This window comes from Coffea arabica, chromosome 3c (genome assembly GCF_036785885.1).
Source record: "Coffea arabica cultivar ET-39 chromosome 3c, Coffea Arabica ET-39 HiFi, whole genome shotgun sequence".
Classification (NCBI taxonomy): Eukaryota; Viridiplantae; Streptophyta; class Magnoliopsida; order Gentianales; family Rubiaceae; genus Coffea; species Coffea arabica.
Window position 1 is genome coordinate 10,642,181 of NC_092314.1, and position 22,426 is coordinate 10,664,606.

The following is a 22,426-nucleotide window of genomic DNA, read 5'->3' on the forward strand; positions in this document are numbered from 1 at the left end:
CATTCTTGAGATATTCAAATTGAAGGAATGATTCCCAATCATAGAATTTTCCCTAAATATGAGTTCCAAGTTTGGTTCTATTGCATCATTTGTAGTCTAAGCTCTTTCCAATGTTTTAAAACTTGGAACCTTAATTGAACCAATGAGGTTTTCGGATAGAGGTTCAACCGGTTAGACCGATTCAATCTTGGTTCAATAAATTTTTTAAAAAAATAATTTATATGAATATATATGTACAAAATAAGACATACAATGGAATAATTTAAGATTTTATATGATGAAAATTTTAATGTTTTCAAAGAATTTGGATTTTCAGAAATAAAAATGTTAAATTATAAGTTGCAACAAATGAATTTCATCTCAATTTCAATTGCATCTACCAAAAACTAATCTTAAATCCAACCCAAAAATACCACAATATTCTAAAATTATACAAAATTCATGTCCATTGGAATTAGACATTATGAGCTTAAATTTTTAATTTACGCTTTTAGGATTTAGAGATTATAACTTAAAAAAAAAAGAAGTTTGGAATTTGAAGAAAGTCAGGAAAATAGAAAATAGAGATGCAAACTTGATAAAAGGCAAAAAAATGAGAAAAAAACGAGTGGATGTGGCATTTAATAATTAGTTTTTAGGGTTAAGGAAAACCTATTCTTATAGATATATATATATATATATTTTCAATTTAATAGACAAAAACAAAAAACTACCGGTTCAACAGTTCAATCCAGTTCAAACGGTTCTTACCAGTTTTTAACTTCAATTAACCCAAGGTATGAACCGGACAGAAACTATGACCAGTTCACGGCCAATCGAATCGATCGAACTAGCCAGTCCGGTCCGATTTTCAAAACAATGGTTCTTTCCCTTATCTTGCATTAACACTTTTTCCTAGTTTAACATGTATGGTTCAATTGCAAGGCAAACTGGTCATACGTAACCGTCAAATACGGTGTACTCAAATATGGAGTAAAATGAAGCAATATTTTTCAGGAAGAAGGTGTAGGAACTCAAGTCATTATTTGGTGTCAAAATTATCAAATTTGGCATTTGGGATAAACTAGTTATATACAGTGCCACATAACCAGTGCGCATCAGAAACACACACACTTAATAAAAGTACTCCTCAAGTTCTTTTGGTAAATGTCGAATTTGACAGAGCTTTTGCCGGGAAACATATGTACGTTCTACTTCATTGATTTTTTTTTTTTGATAAAATAGAATAAAAAGAAATATAAATTGAAAACTTACAATGTGAACATCCTAAGCCAATTTTCTTGACAAACAGCATATGAAGCCTTTTGTTGTCTCAAATGCGATTGCGACCTTCTAATTTCATTTATATTGCTGTCCTATCTTGGCATTGCAAGAAGTCAAAACTTGCTGCTTCACTGCTTAAACCGCTGCTTGTCTTATTAGCTATCATTCATTAATGCATTCACGAAGACTTCACCGTGATGAATGCTCTAACAAACATTCATTTGTCGAGAGGGTCATGATCCATTAACTAAGATTGCGAATTCAAGAACTAGATATCCTAAATTTTTTCTTTGGATGAATTTTTTGTACACTAATAGTGTACATATTATCAGTTTTGGATAACTGACAATTATGTAAAATTTATCTTTAAAATCCAATTTTTGCACATGTATCATAAATTTAATAGTGATTATATATATAATATCAGTGTATATAAAATTTACCTTTTTTTTTGTTTCTTAAATTTCACACCTCTAGTTTTTTTTTTAAAAAAAAAAAAAGAATGAGCATCAATTTGTAATGATTTACCACATTCTCAATCCATTATGCCTTTTTTTTTGGTGCGTAATACCCCCATAATCTGATAATCACGCCGGATCCTAACTAATATAAAGTCAAACAGTCGGATCCCTTTTGAAAGTGATTCTTCTAACGTTATTTTCTCCATTCATAAAAGTGTTGGGGTTGTTCTTGATTCATTATTGCAATCGATTATAGACTATGATGTTGAAAAACTAGTTTTTGTGACTTTTTTTATTACTTTTATATCCTGATTATAGATTTGGTAGCTAAAATCTATATTACCCAAATAGTAGTTTTTACTGATACTAATTATTTTTTATAATCAATTTCTATAATCAAATTTTATAAAATCTAAAGCAATCGAAAAAGCAAGACCTTAATAGGTATCGAGTTCATTGTCACTTGGCTCAACAACAATGAGTGAACAAAGTTTTCGTCAAAGAGACGTTTTCCAGAAAATGAGCATCTTTTGAAGCATGTACCACTCGCTCTTTGATGCACTAAGATGGGCTTTCCGCCATACAACAATGTTTTCGTCAAAGAGACGTTTTCCAGAAAATGAGCATCTTTTGAAGCATGACTAAGATGGGCTTTCCGCCATACAATACCTCAGGACACGATTGAGTCATTTTACCCACACAGCTAGCATGCCAGCAGAACTTAATGATAGACCTGCTTGGCCTACCGCCATACAATAACTTATTTTGTCTCCGTGCCTCGCGTCGGCATAAACTATGCAAATCAGTGGTCAAAGCTCTCAGTATCGTTAGGAATGAGTTTGCGGTTTCGAGCCTAGCTGCAAGTCACAGTTTTGGGTGTCAAACCATTCTCATAAATTGCAGAAAATGACCTCTCAACGGCATAGTGACTTTAGTGCATTGAGGGCTTAATCCGTATTTGTCGAATACTGCTATTTTTACTCTTTTCCAATCACACTACTCGTGGAAAATAATTCCAAGTCTCAATAGGATATCTATGCCCAAAGCCAAAGGAAATTTGGGAGGATCGGAATGGATTTAAAAATTATGGGATTTAAGATCAATGATGCCCGGTTGAATACAAGAATGGCTGGGTATTGATCGGGAATCCTAGGACCCAACTTATTTGCTCTCTATACCATTTTCTTTTTTTTTTTTTTTTGTCTTTTGTTTAGCTCTCTCTCTATCTTTTTTCCTTTTATTTTCATTTCTTAGAAAATCATTAACGAAATATGTTGAAGCTTCTTATTAAGGGCTACTTGTGAACATAAGAAATATCAAAGAAGGATTTGAAAATCAAACGTTCAATAACCTAAAAACATGAAAAGTTTCAGTTTTAAGTCTAAACAAGAAACAATGGTAGCCATTAGAATAAAGTTTCAAAGTTTAATTTTCTTTTTCACATTTTGGCGGGGACCTTCTCTTCTGTTTTCTATAACGTGTAAAACTTGTTGTGCGTTTTTTAGTCGGAATACTAAACTTGGGCAAGTGTCAGTGTCCTACAATCAATTCAATGGCTGAATTCCAAGGACACTTGGATAATTGATCAAGTTCAAGGAATTATTTATTGGGGGAAATATTACACTACATTTTACACATTTAATGAGGTTGAGCATAATTTTCATACAGGACTAAATTTATAAAAATATCACATTTCCAAGGGATGCGGAGTTCTTACCTATGATTGAAAGTGAAAAATTAATTTGAGGATTAAATTGGTTAAAATGAATTATTATTTTTTAAAATGAATTAGTTTGAGGACAATGAAAGCACTGTGCACACGTCTTGCCCACAGAGTGTCCTCCTTAGCACAAACATTCTAATGATTAAGTATTTAATGATTGACTGAGTCGACTAACAAAAAACAACAGTATTATCCTTCCAATAAATTATGCAAACTAAAAGAAATGAAAATTTCCACTTTAAGAAAATATAACAAACCTAATATTGCCTTATAGAATTTTGCTAACTTTAATATATTGTTATCATTATTATTCAGCCTGAAGTCATGACTGAAAGTGATATATACGAAGACAAAGATTAAGCAGTATTTGAAGACGAGGAATTTGAAGACAAAGATTAACTTTGTGTGTTGGAATTTATGGAAGACGAGGAATTCAGCAGTATTTGAAGGGGTTATTAAGAATGTCTGATCCTTAAGAAAATATTGATAAAGTATGAAATATTTGAGATATATTAATAATTTTTAATAATCTAGAGGTCAAAACATAATATTAAAAAAATTTAAATTTTTTTTTAAAAAAAACTGTTTGAACCGAAAAACCCGGTCAAACCAGATTTTTGACCGAATTTGACCGGATTTTAATTTACCCGATTTTTAAGCATGATTCGGACCGGATACTTAGCCAGTTCTCGGCTTGACCAGTCGAACCGACCGATCCGATCCGAGTTTTAAAACACAGCAAAGAACTGAATGGCAGGTCGGCAATATTAATTGTAGAAAATGACCTGCAACAGCATATATAGTGACCTAGTCCATTAAGGGTTTAATTAGCATGTGTCCGATAATGCTTATTTTTACTTTTACAGTGTCTAATCAATCTTTTCCTTGCAAATGATATATCCAGAGCATCTATTGCAGCTTTACAGCAAATGTTTTCTTTCCTTTTAAAATGACAGTTGATGTTCTTTGATTTGTGTGGCGCGTGTAATGAACAATGTTAGGAAATTGGCTTAATTTTTTTGAGATAGATTTCTTATTTTATGTAAAAGTTATTAGTTTCCTAATTGATTTTAATTACTTGAAGTAGTTGTCACGAAATTTCCTATTTTATTTAGAATTAGAAGTTATTTCCTATTCTGTATAAGTTTAGGAATTAGAATTGATTTCATGTTGTTATTTGAGTTTCTAACGAAATAATGTTACCTATAAATAGGTAAGTTGGCATACTACACAAGGGGACAGACAAGGACTCACAAGAGGCGTTATATAATCTTATACATGGGATGAGAGATGATATACAAGGGTTGAGATTTGATTCAAATTGTATTTTTGTATAGGATTTTCCTCTCATAATAAGGAACAAATTTCTCTCTGTGGACATGGACTCAATAGTGGAGCCGAATCACATTAAATATTGTGCGTCATTTATCTTTTATGCTTGTAACTTGTTTATCATTAAATTGTTGTGTACTTGATATTTCAATACTTGTTTGTTTCACGCTTGGATTCTAACAAGTGGTATGAGACACTTACTACCACTAACTGAAAAAAAAAAGAAAAAGAACCCCATCACAGATTTTGGACTAATGGTCTCGAAAAATTTCAAGCCTTAATTGTCAATGGCCAACGAGTGTACTGCTTGCAAAGTTCAGTCCATCCATTTTGCCCATGCTTCTGGAACTTGTTTTTGTTTTTCATCGTGCAACGGATGAAAATGTTAGAAACAATGGAATAAGCTTACGTGTGTGTAACCAAAATTTTACTTTAATCTGTATTGTTTCTTCATATTCGTAGAGCCATTCAGTTTAAAGTTTGAACCAGGGCAGAATTCAGAACCAAATAAAAAGATTAATTCTACTTTTTACCCTTCAACCATACTTATAATTTTATTTTGATCCCTGAACTTCGCAATGAAATACTTTAGTTTCTAAAGTATGAAATATGTCCCAAAATATGGACACAATAAAATAAAATAAAAACAACTAATGCAGGCCAATTCTTGAATGTTTTTAAATTTAAGATAGTCTTCTCTCAAATTCCTATAATTTTCATTTTATATATACGAGTTTCAATTGTAAACATCAATTTAAGCACTCGTGATTTCTATAATTCTACTAGTCAAGACTAAAGAGAGTAAGTTTCGACTGGACTAACAAGAAATGACTTTCTAATGCCAAGTGTTATTCTATCCTTTTCATATTTCTTATTTTGTATCCACTTTGGCCTTTATACTTCGGAAAAGAAAGGAAGGTGTAAGGAGCTGTTTACTCCGTGAGCTGGCCACAACATTTGATTACACAAAGTTGGTAAACAACTATTGCATTGAGCCAACTTACATGTTGATGGATGAATGATACCATTGATCGAGCTCTTATTCATGTTTCACTCTAGAAAAAACAACTATTACATTGAGCCACGTAAAGTATTGATTGAGCTGGTTTTTAAATTCAGAGGCTCAACATCGACTGCCTGTCTAGGGTTGAGCAGCACCTGCAACCTCTGCCATAATAACTGCGGCCACACAACAACCATAGCGGTAATATTCTTGAATAATATAATAAATTAAATTATAAAAATATCATCGTCACATAGAAACAATATATATCCACCATAATCACAACGGCTGCCGCAGCCATGTTCTCCATAATCACCACTAGGGTAACCTCCATATCCACCCCCAGAGAATGACTTTCAACAATGCAGACCAAGTCCATCTAGAGTTGAATTCATGTCAATCGAATCGCGTACGCTCATTTTTAATCTTTTTACTTTTGCATTCTGTCAATTTTCCCCGGCATTTGATACTTCCATAGTACCTATTTTAGTTTCACAGTAAAAGAAGGTGAATTGTTCATGTCTCTTATATAATATAATTTACTTCATTTTATACTGTTTCTGAATATAGAAATGCCCAATTAAGCTAAAACTCTAAATCAGGGCAGAATAAGAACCAAATAAATTGTGTCAATTCAGCTTAGGCTTCCATGCAAGTATGTACTTAATGAGCAAAACTCTCTTTGGTACCAAGATAGTCTCAAAGCGCACTGTTGTGCCCCTTTTCTGATGGAAAAATAATAATAAAGTATCGTTTCTGGAAAAAAAAAAAAAGAATGGCTTTGAAAATGGTTTATGGTTTGAAAAACAAAAGGCCAACTATGGGGTTCTAAAAATGCAACGATTTGGAAAGACAAAAAATAGGCTAGAAGAAAGAGTTTTTAGTAAAAGTTACAAATTGCCACCCGGTATTGTATTATATGATTCATCAAGTTACCCAAAAAAATTTGCAAAGTAATATTTTAATTGGAAAAACAATAGGAAAAAGAAACATTTTCTAAATGATTTCAAATTTTTGAGAAAACCAAGAGACATAGGCTTGGCAAGTCCTGTTGTGAGGAAGGAAGGTCCAGGTATTAAGCCCAAGTACCAACCTACACGTAAAATCTGTTTGCAAGGTATAGTAGAAGCATTCTTACAACAGCCCGTAACATATCCCAATTTTGGGATATCGCCTTGGACTACAGTGGTTGCCATCGAGTAGAACGGCCACAAAACCTCAAAATTCAACAACCCGTCCAATCCGTTCATTAATTTGAAAGGATGGATTGGGTTAGTTGGATTATAGGTTTTATTGGGTTAGGTAAGTACAACTCAATTTATTTATTGGGCTGGCTATTTTTTTTATTTGGATACATAATATTCAACTTGTTTAAAAATAATTCAATACGCATCTGTCTAATCACTTGTATTTAGATATGTGTTAATAATTCATTGACCAATTTGTATTTAAAATTCTCATATATATGCTTTCAATCAATTTTTAAAATTTTTATTTAAAAGAAAAAAATTGAAATAAAAACTCATGCTTATTTTACTTTTATAATAATACTTAAACTTGCTCAACATCTATAATAATTTATTATGTCTTTTAAAAGTATGTTGCTTTCCTCCCTCTTTTTTATTGTTGTTCTCTGATTGCTACTTATTTCTACTTGTAAATATTTCGTGTACCTAGAATAGAATTTTAAATTTGTTCTAATTGCATTCTTTTACATTTCTTAATTCCTCGCCAATATTATAATACAACAAATTATATGTCTCTTAATTACATTTTTGAGCATAATAAAATCTAGCATTCATTAATTTATATATACAGAATATTACAACTTACAATAGAGCAAATACAAATAGTAAAAGTGTTAAATAAGTTGTGACAAAAATAAGTTTCAATCAATTAATGGTGTTAAAAGGTATAAAGCAAACAAATTTTTTTAGCTAATCTATTTAAATGTACAAACAACACAAAATATTATTGTATTTATGATGTATTTTCAAGGAGTTTTAGAAGTGACTGTGGGTTTGTGTGTGTGAAAGTGTGTTAGTGTGCGAAAATATATTTATGCATTTGAAAATGTATTTATGTATGTAAAAAGAATCTTTTTGTATGTGTAAATGTATAAGAGAGAAGTTATATATCACAATGTATTAATTAATATATTGAGTCATATTTAGGTCATGGGTTTGAAATGACCTAATATGATCCAATCCAAAATCAACCTAATCTAAAGTTAAACGGGTTGGATAAATCCCATTTAAGTGAAAACCTAATATCAACCCTTCCAATCCGATCAATTGCCAAGTATACTATCGAGTATTGAACTTTTGGTCAGTTAAGTCAAGTTTACACTGTTTTGTTTGTCTAAGGGTCTATTTGATAACATAAAATAGTGCTGAAACTGAACCTTTTCAGACATTCAAATGTTTTGAATGTTTGATAAATGAAAATCTATCTGCTAAATTTGTTAAGCAGTGCTGAACTTGTGTGTATTTTTTTCAGCACAAGAATTCTAAATGAATGCTTAATTTTGATAAGAATCAATAGAATTATTTCAACTATCTTATCTTATCTACCAAATCTATCCTTGTTTGTTAATTATATTCAAAATTCTTATCTAATTAAACAACCTGATATTTTCTATCTAATGGCTTTCTGTTTCTCTTTTCTCCCTTTTTAATGACTTTAATTTTTTCTCCATACTCCTTATATAATATATTTCATCTTTTATATTAATTTGATTTAAAAATAAATATTATCATTTTCATACCTAACAATTTTAAGTTAATTAAATTGTAGGTTCTATTTTTTTGAATGAAAAGATATAAGGGCAAAATTGTCAAATTAAACTTATTAAGCATTTAGTTATAAATATTTATCAAACAGCATAAATAAGTTTAACATTAAAATTCAAACATTCATATTTTTCTTTTCAGTGCTTAAAATTCAGCGAATTAATTGTTTCAGTATTCAGATTTCAGAATTCAGATTCAGTTTTATCAAACGGAACCTAAGACTTGTACAGTCGATTCTTATTCCAGATTTGAAGTATATTATCTCCTGGATACCATCCACTATTACTTTGATTTCCTTGAAAACTTTATACTCAAGTGGACTTGGCATCTGCGATTTTTAGTGATAGTGACCGCTGTGCAATGGATGGAGTAACACATAAAAAATCACTTCGAAAGGATAAGATTAGGATCATTCTAGGTTTTGGCTAAAACTTCCATTCTATGTTTTGAAACTAAGACCAAGAAGCGACTCGATTGAAATCGGAGATTAGGAGTCAATAAGTTCGATCAGTTAACTCAAGAGTCAAATCGGATGATATCATAAATACGTCATAAATATATATTAATAATATATAATGAAAATAATATATAAAAGTTCCCTTTAACTTAGTGGTTTACAACTTTACAGAGTTATTTGATGAGTTTAGATTTAGTCCAAAGGGACTCTAGTTAAATAATTTTAAAAGCTATAGGTAGAAATGTAATTTAGAAAATGTGAGGGGTTAGTTTTACACTTTGCTAAAACTACAAGGGTCAAAACACAACTATAAAAAAGTTTTAGGGTATCCAAAGCAAATGAATTTCAAACTAACTCCTTGCTGTTTTCTGTGTTGCGGCCGTCATTTACTATAGTATAATCTATACGTCAATTTCTTGTTAAATAATTTTAAAAGCTATAAGTAGAAATGTAATTTAGAGAATGTGAGGGGTTAGTTTTACACGTTGCTAAAACTACAAGGGTCAAAACACAACTATAAAAAAGTTTTAGGGTATCCAAAGCAAATGAATTTCAAACCTAACTCCTTGCTGTTTTCTTTGTTGCGGCCGTCATTTACTATAGTATAATCTATACGTCAATTTCTTGTTCTCTGACCAAAGCCTTTTGGTTTTTATTAGTAATTTTGATTCATGACTTTTGAGAAAGAAACCACGACGAGAATCAGCCGGGAAATAAGGAGGAGTGTGGTCCAGATACTGCTGTGAAGAATGGTGGAGAAGGGGAAAAAGAAGTTGCTGAAGAAAGAGGCCATCACTTGCTTTGCTTTTTTTTCTTTTTTGTCTTTTTTTCTTCTTCTTTCTCTAGATTACACCATAGCTCTTTCTTTTCTTTTATCACACAATAAACTCACATGAAAACTCTCTTTTCTCTTCCCTTTTTTGCTCTTTTCTTTTATTTTTCCCCTTCTTTCTCTTATTTGATTGCAAATGTTCAACAAATTAGTTGCATGAGAAATGGGTTTAAAGAATTTAGATAATGGAATTTTTCTTGCAATTTGGGTTTATAATTTGATTTTAGATAATGGAATTTTTCTTGCAATTTGGGTTTAAAGGATTTGACCGAATTTTTGAGATGCAATTTTTTACGATTGAATGTCTATTTAAAAACATCACTTCCAAGACCATAGTACGAAGATTTTCTCAAATTTTTGGTCATACAATTGTGCAAAAACAATCCCACATCAATTAGCCAAAAAATCTTTGGATTAGAGATGACCCTGTCGTGAAACTAATTAAGTAAACAAAATCCGCTGCATACTATTCACATCATTTTCTGTATAGTTATGATCCGATCAAATATTTGGTTTGGATAGAAGATTGAATTCGTCATATGCGTTATTGAAAATTTTTTGTATTAGATTGGTTAATCAAGTAAACCCCTAAAAAAGCAGCAATCTAGTGTTTAATTGATGTACAAATAATCCAACAAAAAGTATCCATGACTTCGTTGTTAGTTTGAAATACTTGCTAATTTGGATAGCCTTTTTTTGGAAAAAAAAATTCTTTTTAGTGAAACATAAGTAAACCTGTTTTCAATTATTTACTTTCTAATGATTTGTTATCAGCTTATTCAATGTAAATTACGTTACAAAACGTGGTACAGTATCATTCTAAAAAGGTTTTCAAAATAATCTCATAAGTAAACATAACTCAACTTTTTAGTGAAACATAAGTAAACCTGCTTCATAATGCATGAGAATATTTTGCCATCACATCAGAAGTGCTCATGCAAGAGACACACAATTACATAGGTGCATATTGCATAGGTGCATATTACATGATCACTCATCAAGCTGTTATTTCTATTTCACACTACAAACTACTGAGGCTGTTTAAGCATTGATGGGTAATCACGACCTAGCTTTATTAGTTCGCAGTCTCTGCATCAACGGCTTCATCAGGATGTCCACCATAGCCGCCGCCACCACGTCCTCCATAGCCACCGCCACCGCGTCCTCCATAGCCACCACCAGGATACCCTCCATATCCACCCCCGTGATATCCTCCATAACCACCACGGCCGCCACCGCCACGTCCGCCATAGCCACCACCCGGGTACCCTCCATATCCGCCCCCATGATATCCTCCATGACCTCCTCCTGGATAGCCCCCATATCCACCACCGCGGTACCCTCCATATCCTCCTCCACGGTACCCTCCGTAGCCATCAGTCTCAACTGCATTAGCTGCAAAGAAGAAAAATACGGCGTAGGCGTTAGTTACCGTAATCGCAATTCTGAAATGTAAGGTTTGGACCGAATTGTCCACACTTTTTTAGGCAGCATATCAAGAAACATCGTAATCATTTGAACATTTATCTGTGTCAAGTTAGTATCGTACAGATATCCTTAAAATGGATTATTACTACTAACTAATGGCTAGTTTTACCATAGTGAATCACAGTTTCAAAATTTCAATAAAAAGTATGTTTTATGCATAGAGAAGTACTAGTGTAAAATTTATTTTGACACAACAAGTACAGGAAAATGATCCAGTTGCACTATACTCCAAGCCCCACGTTGGGAAAGGCTTAACAATTGCATGTACACCATGCTAAGGTGTATGTACACCTCAGCTATGTAGCTTTTCTACTCCGACGCTTCACATGCACGACCAAAATCTATCTGAAATGTTAAACTGTGTAGTCCAAAATTTTAAGATCCATATAAATTTGGAAAGAGAAAAAATGATAAAATTTGAACTAGAGAATAAATTCTTACAATTTTCAACTGACGTGGAAGTCTCAGCCAATTCTCTAGCAGCAACCTCTGAGGTAATCGTTAAAGCTACAGCCAAGGAAATGAAAAGGAAAAGAAGTGTCTTTGAACCCATTTTTTGCTCAGGGAAAACTTATGTGTTGAAAAACTGGTTTTTGGAAGGATGAGAAGCCTGGTATAGAGTGGTCTCTATTTATAGGAAAATCTTTGCCACATTTCTGTCAAAAGGGTCGGGGAGTCGGCCCACCAGGTAGTTGGGCGATGAAGAGATGATTGTTTGCACTTGGTAGAAAGTCCATATTATCATAAATTACAGTCCCTTTAGTGAAAGTTATGAAATAGAAAGATGTACCTAAAAGCGTTTATTCCAATTTCTACATGTTTTAAAGACACATAGACTTCGAGAACTATGGAGAGGATAATGATCATGTCCAATATTCAACAATATGTCCAAGTATTGTTGACAATTTGGACTCTGCTGATTACTTCGATCGATTATGATTATTACAAATTGATTAAATTGTCAAACTTTTTTTTTTGGAAGAAGAAGAAAAGAAACAAGGAAGAACATGCCAAACTTTGCAATAGTTCCAAGTGTTGGATAAATGGCTACAACAATGTTAACACTATCTGCTTGAGTCGTGCGTAGCACTGTCCTAAGAAACTATTTCAGAGTATTGAAATATTTCCCCAGGATTAAACAAGCCTTCTTCTATTTATTGCGAACAAGAAAGACAACCTTTCTTCTTGTTGCAAACTAGAAGGACCAGAACTAGCAAATTAAAACCAGCAGATATATATATATATAAAGGAAGATTAGAACAGAATTATCAGAAAGATATCAACTAACAAAAAATAAAAGAGAGAGAGAGAGAGAGATAGAGCAGCTATCAAAAGATATTAACTGAAGCTGCTGGGGTGATTTTCTGAGGGAGAAGTGGATCCTATTTATAGACTTCAGAGTGAGGTGCAACCCTTCTCACTTCCGATGTGGGACAAAGACTGCAACCCTTCTCACTTGACAATGTGGGACAGAGAAATAATACTTCTCATTTTTTCGATGTGGGACAAAGAATATTTTTGAAATACTATATATTTTACAACAATCTCCCACCTATTTCAAAAAAATTCTTTGGATAAAGGAAGAATTTTAAAAGTGCTCTGCTGGATTTGGTTGAAATGTAATTAGATTGGTGTCTTTTGGACTATGAACCAAACATAGATTGATAAAACATGATCTACAGAATTATTGGTGAAATATAAATTTCTATGAACCAATAACTCTTGATGTATGACAGAGATTTTATCAATCACATTACAACCCATAATTTGCTGTTAACGCGATTTTGCGCTTTTTGGCCGTGCGCCTGCCTGGTTATTCATGAGAGCTCTAAAGATTTGACCAATGAATCTTATAGGAGCGGCCCCACTCCACTCTCATATAGGTGAATTCATCAAGTGTGTATTGCTTTAACTACACCTCCCTAATGGGATATGAATTCATTAAGAGTTTTAACTCATTCTCACAATTACTCAAAGCACTTATCTCTAGAGGGATTTAAATTTGAAGTGCTTTATTATCAATATTGACTTGTTATTACCCATATGAACCTACTTCATGGGATCACCAATCACATAGGTTGGGTTACCGTCTCTATTGACAACTTGTTGGTCGAAGTCCCATTTCTTTCGTAGTTTGAAGAATCAATTTTCTTCCTACGGGTTTAGTCAGAGGATCGGCCAAATTCAACTCTGACTTTACATAATCAATGGAAATAATTCCATCTCTAAACAGCTGCTTTACGACATCATGTCTCAATCTCATGTGTCGACTTTTACAATTATACGATTTATTTTTAGCTATGGCAATCGCTGCTTGACAGTCACAATGTATGGACACAGGAGGCAACAAATCCTTAGTTGAAGGAATATTAGCTAAGAAATTTCTCAACCACTCGGCCTCAGTCCCTGTCAGTTCCAGAGCTACAAACTCTGACTCCATTGTTGATCTAGCAATGATTGTCTGTCTAGCAGATTTCCATGCTATTGCACCACCACCAAGGGTGTACACATAACCACTAGTGGATTTCGTATCATTTGAATCAGAGATCCAATTAGCATCACTGTAACCTTCTAATACAGTGGGAAATCCACTATACAGGATACCAAAATTCATGGTACCTCTCAAATATTTCATTAGTCTGACTAATGCAAACCAATGCTCACGGTTGGGATTATGAGTATATCTACTCAGTCGACATACAGCATAAGCTATATCAGGTCTAGTAAAATTCATCAGATGCATCAGACTCCCAATAATCTGAGCATATTTAGACTGAGCAATTGGGCCACCATTATTTTTCTTTAATTGAGTGTTAGCATCATAAGGAGTACTCACAGGTGTCACATCATAATTTTCAAACTTCCTAAGAAGTCTTTCTGTATAATGTTCTTGTGACAACATTATACCATCACATTTTCTTATGATTTTAACACCCAATATTATTTTGGCTTCACCCAAATCTTTCATATCAAAATTAGAAGACAAAAAATATTTAGTACTATTTACAATATCTAGACTAGTACCAAATATAAGCATGTCATCCACATATAAACTGATTATCACATATTGATCATTTATATTTTTGACATATACACATTTATCCATTTCTACAGACGAAAATCCATCTTTCATCAATACTTGATCAAATTTCTCATGCCACTGTTTAGGAGCTTGTTTTAGGCCATAAAGAGATTTAATTAATTTACAAACCTTATTTTCTTGTCCAGATACAATACATCCCTCAGGTTGAAACATATAAATTTCTTCTTCTAAGTCACCATTTAAAAAGGCTGTTTTGACATCCATTTGATGAATAACAAGTTTATGGATAGAAGCTAAAGCAAATAAAACTCGAATAGACGCAATTCTAGTTACTGGTACAAATGTATCAAAATAGTCAATATTTTGTTTTTGAGAAAATCCTTTTGCTACTAAACGAGCTTTGTACTTTTCTATAGAGCCATCAGAGTTATATTTTCTTTTAAAAATCCATTTGCAGCCAATAGGTTTTGCACCAGGAGGTAAGTCTACCAAAATTCAAGTTTTATTTGACAAGATAGAATCAATTTCAGATTTAATTGCTTCTTTCCAAAATTTACACTCAGGAGAAGAAATAGCATCGGAGTATGTTGAAGGATCATTATCAACAAGAAAGGTTTGGAAATCTTTTCCAAATGAAAATTCTTTTCTTGGCCTTTTGCTCCTTCTTAATTCCTCAATTGGAATAATTTCCTTATTTATTTCAACAGGTGCATGAGAAATTTTACTAGACAGTGGAAAAATATGTTCAAAAAATTCTGCATTCTTTGTCTCAATAATTGTATTACAATCAAGTATATCACTTCTTAACACAAGAAATCTATATGCAGCACTATGTTCAGCATATCCAATAAACATACAATCAGAAGTTTTAGAACCTATTTTCCTTTTCTTAGGTTCAGGCAACAAGACTTTAGCAAGACACCCCCAAACTTTTAAATATTTCAAATTTGGTTTATAATTTTTCCATAACTCATAAGGTGTTTTGCCAGTCTTTTTATGTGGGATTCTATTTTGTAAGTGACATGCAGATAATATAGCTTCTCCCCATAAATTATCTGGAGCATGAGAACTAATTAACATAGAGTTCATCATTTCTTTCAACGTTCTATTTTTCCTTTCAGCTACTCCATTAGATTCTGGTGAATAAGGTGGAGTTATTTCATGTATTATGCCTTCCTGTTCACAAAAGTTATCTAAAGTTAAATATTCTCCACCCCTATCTGATCTAATTCTTTTTATCCTTTTATTAAGTTGATTTTCTACTTCAGACTTATAGGATAAAAAGGCATTATAAGTATCATCTTTATTTCTAAGTAAATAAACTTTGGTATATCTAGAATAGTCATCTATAAATGTGACATAATACCTTTTCCCACCTCTAGTCATTGTTTGTTTTAAATCACCTAAATCAGTATGAATTAAATTTAATAATTCAGTTTCTCTATGGACAGTTATACAACTTTTCTTTGTTATTTTAGCTTCTGCACATATTTCACATTTGTCCATATTATCATTAATACCAGAAATTAGGCCACATGATTGCATTTTCTTTATATAACCAATATTAACATGTCCTAATCTAGCATGCCATAAAGAAATGGAATCAACAATATAAGCAGAAGAAGATGCATTTTCATTGATCACATTGGAAATATTAAGTACAAAAAGTCCCTGATTACAATAGCCCTTGCCCACAAATATATTATTTTTGGTCATTATGATCTTTCCAGATTCAAATGACACTTTCACTCCAACTTTTCCTAGCAATGCTACGGAAACCAGATTTGCCCGAATGTTGGGCACATGCAGCACATCATTGAGAGCCAAAGTTTTTCCTGAAGTGAGTTTCAAGAATACTTTGCCCTTACCCAGAACATTAGCCGTTCGTGAGTCACCAAGGTAGACCACTTCTTCATCATCCCCTATAGGAGTATAGGAGGAAAATACTTCTCGATTCGCACATATGTGCCGAGTAGCCCCAGAGTCTACCACCCACTCTTTGACATTGGCTGCAATGTTCACTTGGGAGATGACAGCAGCAATTATATCATCTCCTTCGGTTAAGTGCACCTTAGGAGGGTTACCATTTGCTCTGTCACCTTTATTATGTCTGCATTGGACTACATAATGTCCTGGTTTTCCACAATAAAAATAATTGCCTTTCTTCTTCTTAAAGTTGGGATTGTTAGGCTTGACATTAAAATTTTTGGGCTTGTAATTCTGGGATTTATTGGCGTACCTTTTATTATTGCTTTGTACCAGATTGGCTTTGTAAGCCATCTCCTTTGCCTTGGTAGCTCTCAACTCCCTTTTGTTTGAATCCTCAATGAGGATGTGCTTCACGAGCTCATCCATGGTATAATTTTTCTCCTTGTGTTTCAAGTTGTTTTTATAGTCGGCCCATGACTCAGGTAGCTTTTCAATCAGCATGCCTGCAGCAAATTTTTCAGGAAGATTGATGTCTTCATTTTTCAAGTCCTCTAGCAGCATTTGATATTCGGTGATTTGGATTTTCATCTCCTTGTCATCAATCATTTGCCATTGGTTGTATTTTCCTACGACGAATTTTTGCTTGGTTGCATCTTCGGCAGTAAACTTTGTTACCAAGGCTTCCCAAATTGCCTTGGCTTCTTTGCTGCTACAGTAGACATCAAATAATTCATTAGAGAGTGTTTGAAGGATAGTGTGTCGACATACCTTATTGGCATATTGCCATGCTTCTTGAGTCTTGGCATCCGCAGTTGCGGAAGGTTGAGATTCAGTGAGCGCATAAGCTACTCCATGAATGTCAAGTAGAGAGTGCACACGTTCTTGCCATCTTTTAAAATTTTCATTGGCGAAAATTTCAATTTTGGATACATCTGGAAAGGGCTTGGCGAATGGTAGTGCCACTGCAACAGTTGTTGATGAAGGCTGCGGGGTGCTAACATTATCAGATGCCATAGTTTCTTAGATTGTTGGATAAATGGCTACAACAATGTTAACACTATCTGCTTGAGTTGTGCGTAGCACTGTCCTAAGAAACTATTTCAGAGTATTGAAATATTTCCCCAGGATTAAACAAGTCTTCTTCTATTTATTGCGAACAAGAAAGACAACCTTTCTTCTTGTTGCAAACTAGAAGGACCAGAACTAGCAAATTAAAACCAGCAGATATATATATATAAAAAGGAAGATGAGAACAGAATTATCAGAAAGATATCAACTAACAAAAAATAAAAGAGAGAGAGAGAGAGAGATAGAGCAGCTATCAAAAGATATTAACTGAAGCTGCTGGGGTGATTTTCTGAGGGAGAAATGGATCCTATTTATAGACTTCAGAGTGAGGTGCAACCCTTCTCACTTCCGATGTGGGACAAAGACTGCAACCCTTCTCACTTGACAATGTGGGACAGAGAAATAATACTTCTCATTTTTTCGATGTGGGACAAAGAATATTTTTGAAATACTATATATTTTACAACACCAAGAGAGGTATGATTGGAAGGCTATTTAATTATGTTACGTTTGGCATTACAAAAACATGTTTTGTGGTAAACCCCGGCCCTTCCGATTCATAAATGCTTGGGCTGAACATGAGGAATTCTTGGGGGTGGTAAGGAAATCCTGGGAGCAAGAGTGCACGGGGCTGCCATTGCACGTCCTATGCTCGAAGCTACAACGGTTAAGGAAGTGTATTCAACCCTGGAATAGGGAAAGAGTAGGTAATTTCACTGCCAATGTTCGGGAGGCTGAGGCAGAGGTGGCACGACTGGAGCAAGCTATGGAGGACGGGGGCACGAATGAAGCTCAGGTGTGTCTACAATAGGCCCAGGCTCATCTCAGTCGAGCTCTAAGTATGGAGGAATCCTTGTGGAAGCAGCGGTCTAAGGTCAAATGGTTGCAATTAGGTGACAGGAACACAAAGTTTTTCCATTCGGTGGTGAAACAACACCATATGTAGGCAATAATTCATGGGATACAAGACTGTAATCAGGAGTGAGTTACTGAGGATGAGCTTGTAGGAGCGGAAGCAGTCAGGTATTTCTCCGCACTCTTCTCGAAGGAGGAGGATTCCTTCTCATCTGCAACTCTTGGGGTCATCTCACGCTTACTCTCGGAGGCAGACAATGTGGTCTTACAAGAAGTTCCATCCATAGAAGAAGTTCGGCAGGTGATTTTTGAGATGGACGAGAATGGTGCTGCGGGGCCTAATGGTTTTACTGGAAAATTTTTCACCTCCTTTTGGGACATAATTGGGGAGGATGTATATCACGCTGTACAAAGTTTTTTCTGTGGGGAGGAATTGCCCGGGCGAGTGACTGCTACTTCTCTAGTTTTGCTGGCCAAGGTTGCACGTCCTAAGGATTTTTCTGAGTTCCGTCCGATCAGCTTGTGTAATTTTGTCAACAAGATTATCTCTAAGCTTCTGGCCAATCGTCTTGCTTCTGTCCTCCCCAAGATAATTTCGGAGAACCAAAGTGGATTCGTCTGGGGACGGTTGATATCTGACAATTACTTGTTAGCTCAGGAATTGGTCTCTTCGATGCAAGAGGAGGTAACGTTGCTTTGAAACTAGATATGATGAAAGCTTATGATCGGGTTGTGTGGCCTTTTTTGATCAATGTGCTCAGAGCGTTTGGATTCGGAGAGCGGTCGATAGATATGGTTTGGTGGTTAATATCAAATGTCTGGTTTTTAGTGGTGGTAAATGGGTCGTCGTATGGTTTTTTTAAATCAACCCGGGGGTTTCGTCAAGGGGACCCCCTTTCCCCTGTGCTATTTATCATTGGGGCTGAGATGTTATTGAGGTCGCTAAATAATTTGCAGAGTCATCGAGGGTTTCAGGGGTTTCATGTCCCCAGGGGATGTCCTCAAGTGTCTCACTTGGGGTACGCCGATGATGTGTTGATCTTCTCCAGTGCCTCGATGAAATCCTTGAAGCTAGTGAAGCAGGTACTAACTGATTATGAGGCGGTTTTCGGGCAAAGGATCAATGCGAGAAAGAGCTGCTTCTTGGTGCACCCGACGGTTTCTCCGTCCAAGAGATTGGGAATTCAGAGGGTAACGGGGTTCTCGTATAAGCCGTTCCCAATTAAGTACCTTGGTTTTCCTCTTTATTGTGGGCGGCGAAAGAAGGATTTTTTTGGAGGGTTGTGTCATGCCGTCATTCTACGAGTGTTGTCCTGGCAGAATAGGTTGTTGTCGTAGGGTGGGAGGATTGTGTTGTTGAAACATGTCCTTTCTGCTATGCCGACGTACCTGTTGATGGCGGCTTCGCCCCCTAAAGCTATTTTCAAGCAGCTGGAAGGTTTTTTTTCTAATTTCCTGTGGGGGTCGACTGACGAAGGTCCAAACACCATTGGATTCGGTGGAAAGATTTGCGTGTTTCGCGCGAAGAAGGGGGGGTTGACTTCCGTCTACTAGAGGATATTTATAGGGCCTTCTCCATCAAATTATGGTGGAATTTTCGTTCCGAGTTGCCCTTGTGGGCCTCATTTATGCATGCAAAGTTTTACCGGGTGGTGCACCCCAACCTAGTATTTTCTGAGAAGGGCTCAGAGGGGTGGAGAAGGATGGTGAAAGTCCGAGCCTTGGCGGAGAGGCACATTGGATGGATCATCCGGTCCGGGAGCTCTAATTTTTGGTTTGACAATTGGCTAGGTACTGGGGGGCTGGCGGATTGGTTGGATAGCATGTCGGACCATAAGGTGACGGAATTTGTGCAAGGCGGTTCTTGGGACGTTCGCAGGATTTCACAATGGGTACCTCTGGATATAGTTGCGGAGATTGGCCGAATGCACCCACCTGTTGGGTAGCTTCCTGATCTAATGGTTAGGTGACCCGAGCCATCAGGTCATTTTACACTCAAGACGGCTTTCTTCTTGGTCCAGCATCATTCTACGCCTTCGCCGCTATTCAATCGCATTTGGCATCCAGGGGTGCCGCTGAGGGTTTCGTTTTTCCTCTTGCGCCTGCTGCAGGATCGCCTCCCCTTGGATTGTTCCGTATGGAAGTTGGGGATGCAGGGACCTTCGCGATGTTCGTACTACCCATCTCCTGAGATTGAGACAACGGAGCATTTGTTTAGTGATGGGGTATTGGCACTGTATGTGTGGAGGTTTTTTGGGGCTCCGGTTGGAGTAGGTTGGTCAGGGTCTTCGTTTTGCATATGTATGGCAGCCCGGTGGGAGGGACGGCAACGGAATAAACTTTTGAGGTTTGTCCATCAAGTTGTCCCTTTGATGATCTATTGGCATCTCTGGAAGGCTCGCAACGGTATGAAGTACGAGGGCAAGAGGATTGTAGGGGCACAGGTATGTCAACTGATCTTCTCAAAGATGCTACAGCTAGTTGTTCAGGATCCAGTTTCTGGACTGCCGGGTTCCGTCGTGGTCGTGGATCTAGTTCCATTTGGCCATATCAACATGGAAACCGGCAGTTTCACATAGGTTGGTGAAATGGGTGCGATCTTTCCATGGAAGTCTAAAGCTTAATACGGACGGTTGTTCGAAGGGTAACCCTGGCTTGAGTGGAGGAGGGCGGGTGCTGCGTGATGGGGGGAGAATGGTGCTGGCATTTTCCTGTAGTTTCGGTTTGGCTTCGAGCATGCAGGCTGAGGCCCGAACCCTGTTGTTTGGGGTCAAGTTGTGTCTCCAGAGGGGCATTGATACCTTGGACGTTGAACTGGACTCGTTGGTTTTAGTTCGTATCTTGAATTCTTAGTACATTGCCCATAGGGCATTCACACGGAGGTGCAGCAATTGATGGGGGTGGCGCATCATTTTCCTCGGATTTTTCACTGTTACCGTCAGGCGAACCAGGTCGCGGATATATTGGCAAATTCTGGTTGTCAGCAGGCTCGTGACGATATATATTTGGCAGCTTCGGATTTGCCCTGTTTAGCACGAGGAGCTTTATTTCTAGATAGGCTAGGAGTGCCATCCCTCCGCCAGGTTGTTGTGAGGGAGGGCTAGTTTTTAAGCATGGGCGCTTGTAACTTTGGCCTTTTCCGTTTAATAAGATAATCTTTTGTTTTAAAAAAAAAAACTAATTGTGTATTCTTTTTATTCTTTAAGTTTTGCCCATACATTAAATACTTCTAAATAGGGGAGATTTTAGCATTCCATTTGGATTTCATACTGACCCCAAGTTAAATATATCATTGGATAATGAAATAAGTAATTTTGACATTTAGATCGCAACAATTTAAATAATTCAAAATATAGCTAATTTTCATTCTTGAGATATTCAAATTGAAGGAATGATTCCCAATCATAGAATTTTCCCTAAATATGAGTTCCAAGTTTGGTTCTATTGCATCATTTGTAGTCTAAGCTCTTTCCAATGTTTTAAAACTTGGAACTTTAAATGAACCAATGAGGTTTTCGGATAGAGGTTCAACCGGTTAGACCGATTCAATCTTGGTTCAATGAATTTTTTAAAAAATAATTTATATGAATATATATGTACAAAATAAGACATACAATGGAATAATTTAAGATTTTATATGATGAAAATTTTAATGTTTTCAAAGAATTTGGATTTTCAGAAATAAAAATGTTAAATTATAAGTTGCAACAAATGAATTTCATCTCAATTTCAATTGTATCTACCAAAAACTAATCTTAAATCCAACCCAAAAATACCACAATATTCTAAAATTATACAAAATTCACGTCCATTGGAATTAGACATTATGAGCTTAAATTTTTAATTTACGCTTTTGGGATTTAGAGATTATAACTTAAAAAAAAAAAGAAGTTTGGAATTTGAAGAAAGTCAGGAAAATAGAAAATAGAGATGCAAACTTGATAAAAGGCAAAAAAATGAGAATAAAGTGAGTGGATGTGGCATTTAATAATTAGTCTTTAGGGTTAAGGAAAGCCTATTCTTATAGATATATATATATATATATATTTCAATTTAATAGACAAAAACAAAAAACTACCGGTTCAACAGTTCAATCCAGTTCAAACGGTTCTTACCAGTTTTTAACTTCAATTAACCCAAGGTATGAACCGGACAGAAACTATGACCAGTTCACGGCCAA

The 22,426-nt window shown here is 35.3% G+C and overlaps 3 protein-coding genes across 3 annotated transcripts; 1 reads left to right on the forward strand and 2 right to left on the reverse strand.

The window, feature by feature from the left end:
- Positions 1-10,691: 10,691 nt before the first annotated feature.
- LOC140037629 (uncharacterized) lies at positions 10,692-11,936 on the reverse strand. The gene is made up of 2 exons (XM_072082217.1): positions 11,793-11,936; positions 10,692-11,258 (listed from the first exon to the last, which is right to left on the reverse strand). Exons 1-2 carry the CDS (start codon positions 11,902-11,904, stop codon positions 10,939-10,941), a joined length of 432 nt encoding a protein of 143 aa, XP_071938318.1. The 5' UTR covers positions 11,905-11,936; the 3' UTR covers positions 10,692-10,938.
- A 1,507-nt stretch (positions 11,937-13,443) lies between these two features.
- Positions 13,444-17,337, reverse strand: LOC140037799 (uncharacterized). Its single transcript, XM_072082923.1, has 2 exons — positions 15,915-17,337; positions 13,444-14,312 (listed from the first exon to the last, which is right to left on the reverse strand). The coding sequence occupies exons 1-2, from the start codon at positions 17,335-17,337 to the stop codon at positions 13,444-13,446; spliced, it is 2,292 nt and encodes a 763-aa protein (XP_071939024.1).
- Positions 17,338-17,917: 580 nt separating this feature from the next.
- Positions 17,918-21,350, forward strand: LOC140037800 (uncharacterized). The gene is made up of 9 exons (XM_072082924.1): positions 17,918-18,187; positions 18,285-18,300; positions 18,399-18,931; positions 19,204-19,437; positions 19,585-19,684; positions 20,038-20,183; positions 20,268-20,690; positions 20,782-21,072; positions 21,114-21,350. The coding sequence occupies exons 1-9, from the start codon at positions 17,918-17,920 to the stop codon at positions 21,348-21,350; spliced, it is 2,250 nt and encodes a 749-aa protein (XP_071939025.1).
- Positions 21,351-22,426: the final 1,076 nt, after the last annotated feature.

Bases quoted from the DNA above. Each gene is read 5' to 3' on its own strand.
- LOC140037629 (XM_072082217.1), bottom strand. From the start codon at position 11,904: ATGGGTTCAAAGACACTTCTTTTCCTTTTCATTTCCTTGGCTGTAGCT. The intron at 11,259-11,792 runs GTAAGAATTTAT...TCTTCTTTGCAG, and splicing joins TTCCACGTCAGTTGAAAATT to CTAATGCAGTTGAGACTGAT.
- LOC140037799 (XM_072082923.1), bottom strand. From the start codon at position 17,337: ATGGCATCTGATAATGTTAGCACCCCGCAGCCTTCATCAACAACTGTT. The intron at 14,313-15,914 runs GTATTAATGATA...TTGATATGAAAG, and splicing joins ATCATGTGGCCTAATTTCTG to ATTTGGGTGAAGCCAAAATA.
- LOC140037800 (XM_072082924.1), top strand. From the start codon at position 17,918: ATGTTTTGTGGTAAACCCCGGCCCTTCCGATTCATAAATGCTTGGGCT. The intron at 19,685-20,037 runs GTTTTTTTTCTA...ACAATTGGCTAG, and splicing joins TATTTTCAAGCAGCTGGAAG to GTACTGGGGGGCTGGCGGAT. The intron at 20,691-20,781 runs GTATGTCAACTG...TCGTGGATCTAG, and splicing joins AGAGGATTGTAGGGGCACAG to TTCCATTTGGCCATATCAAC.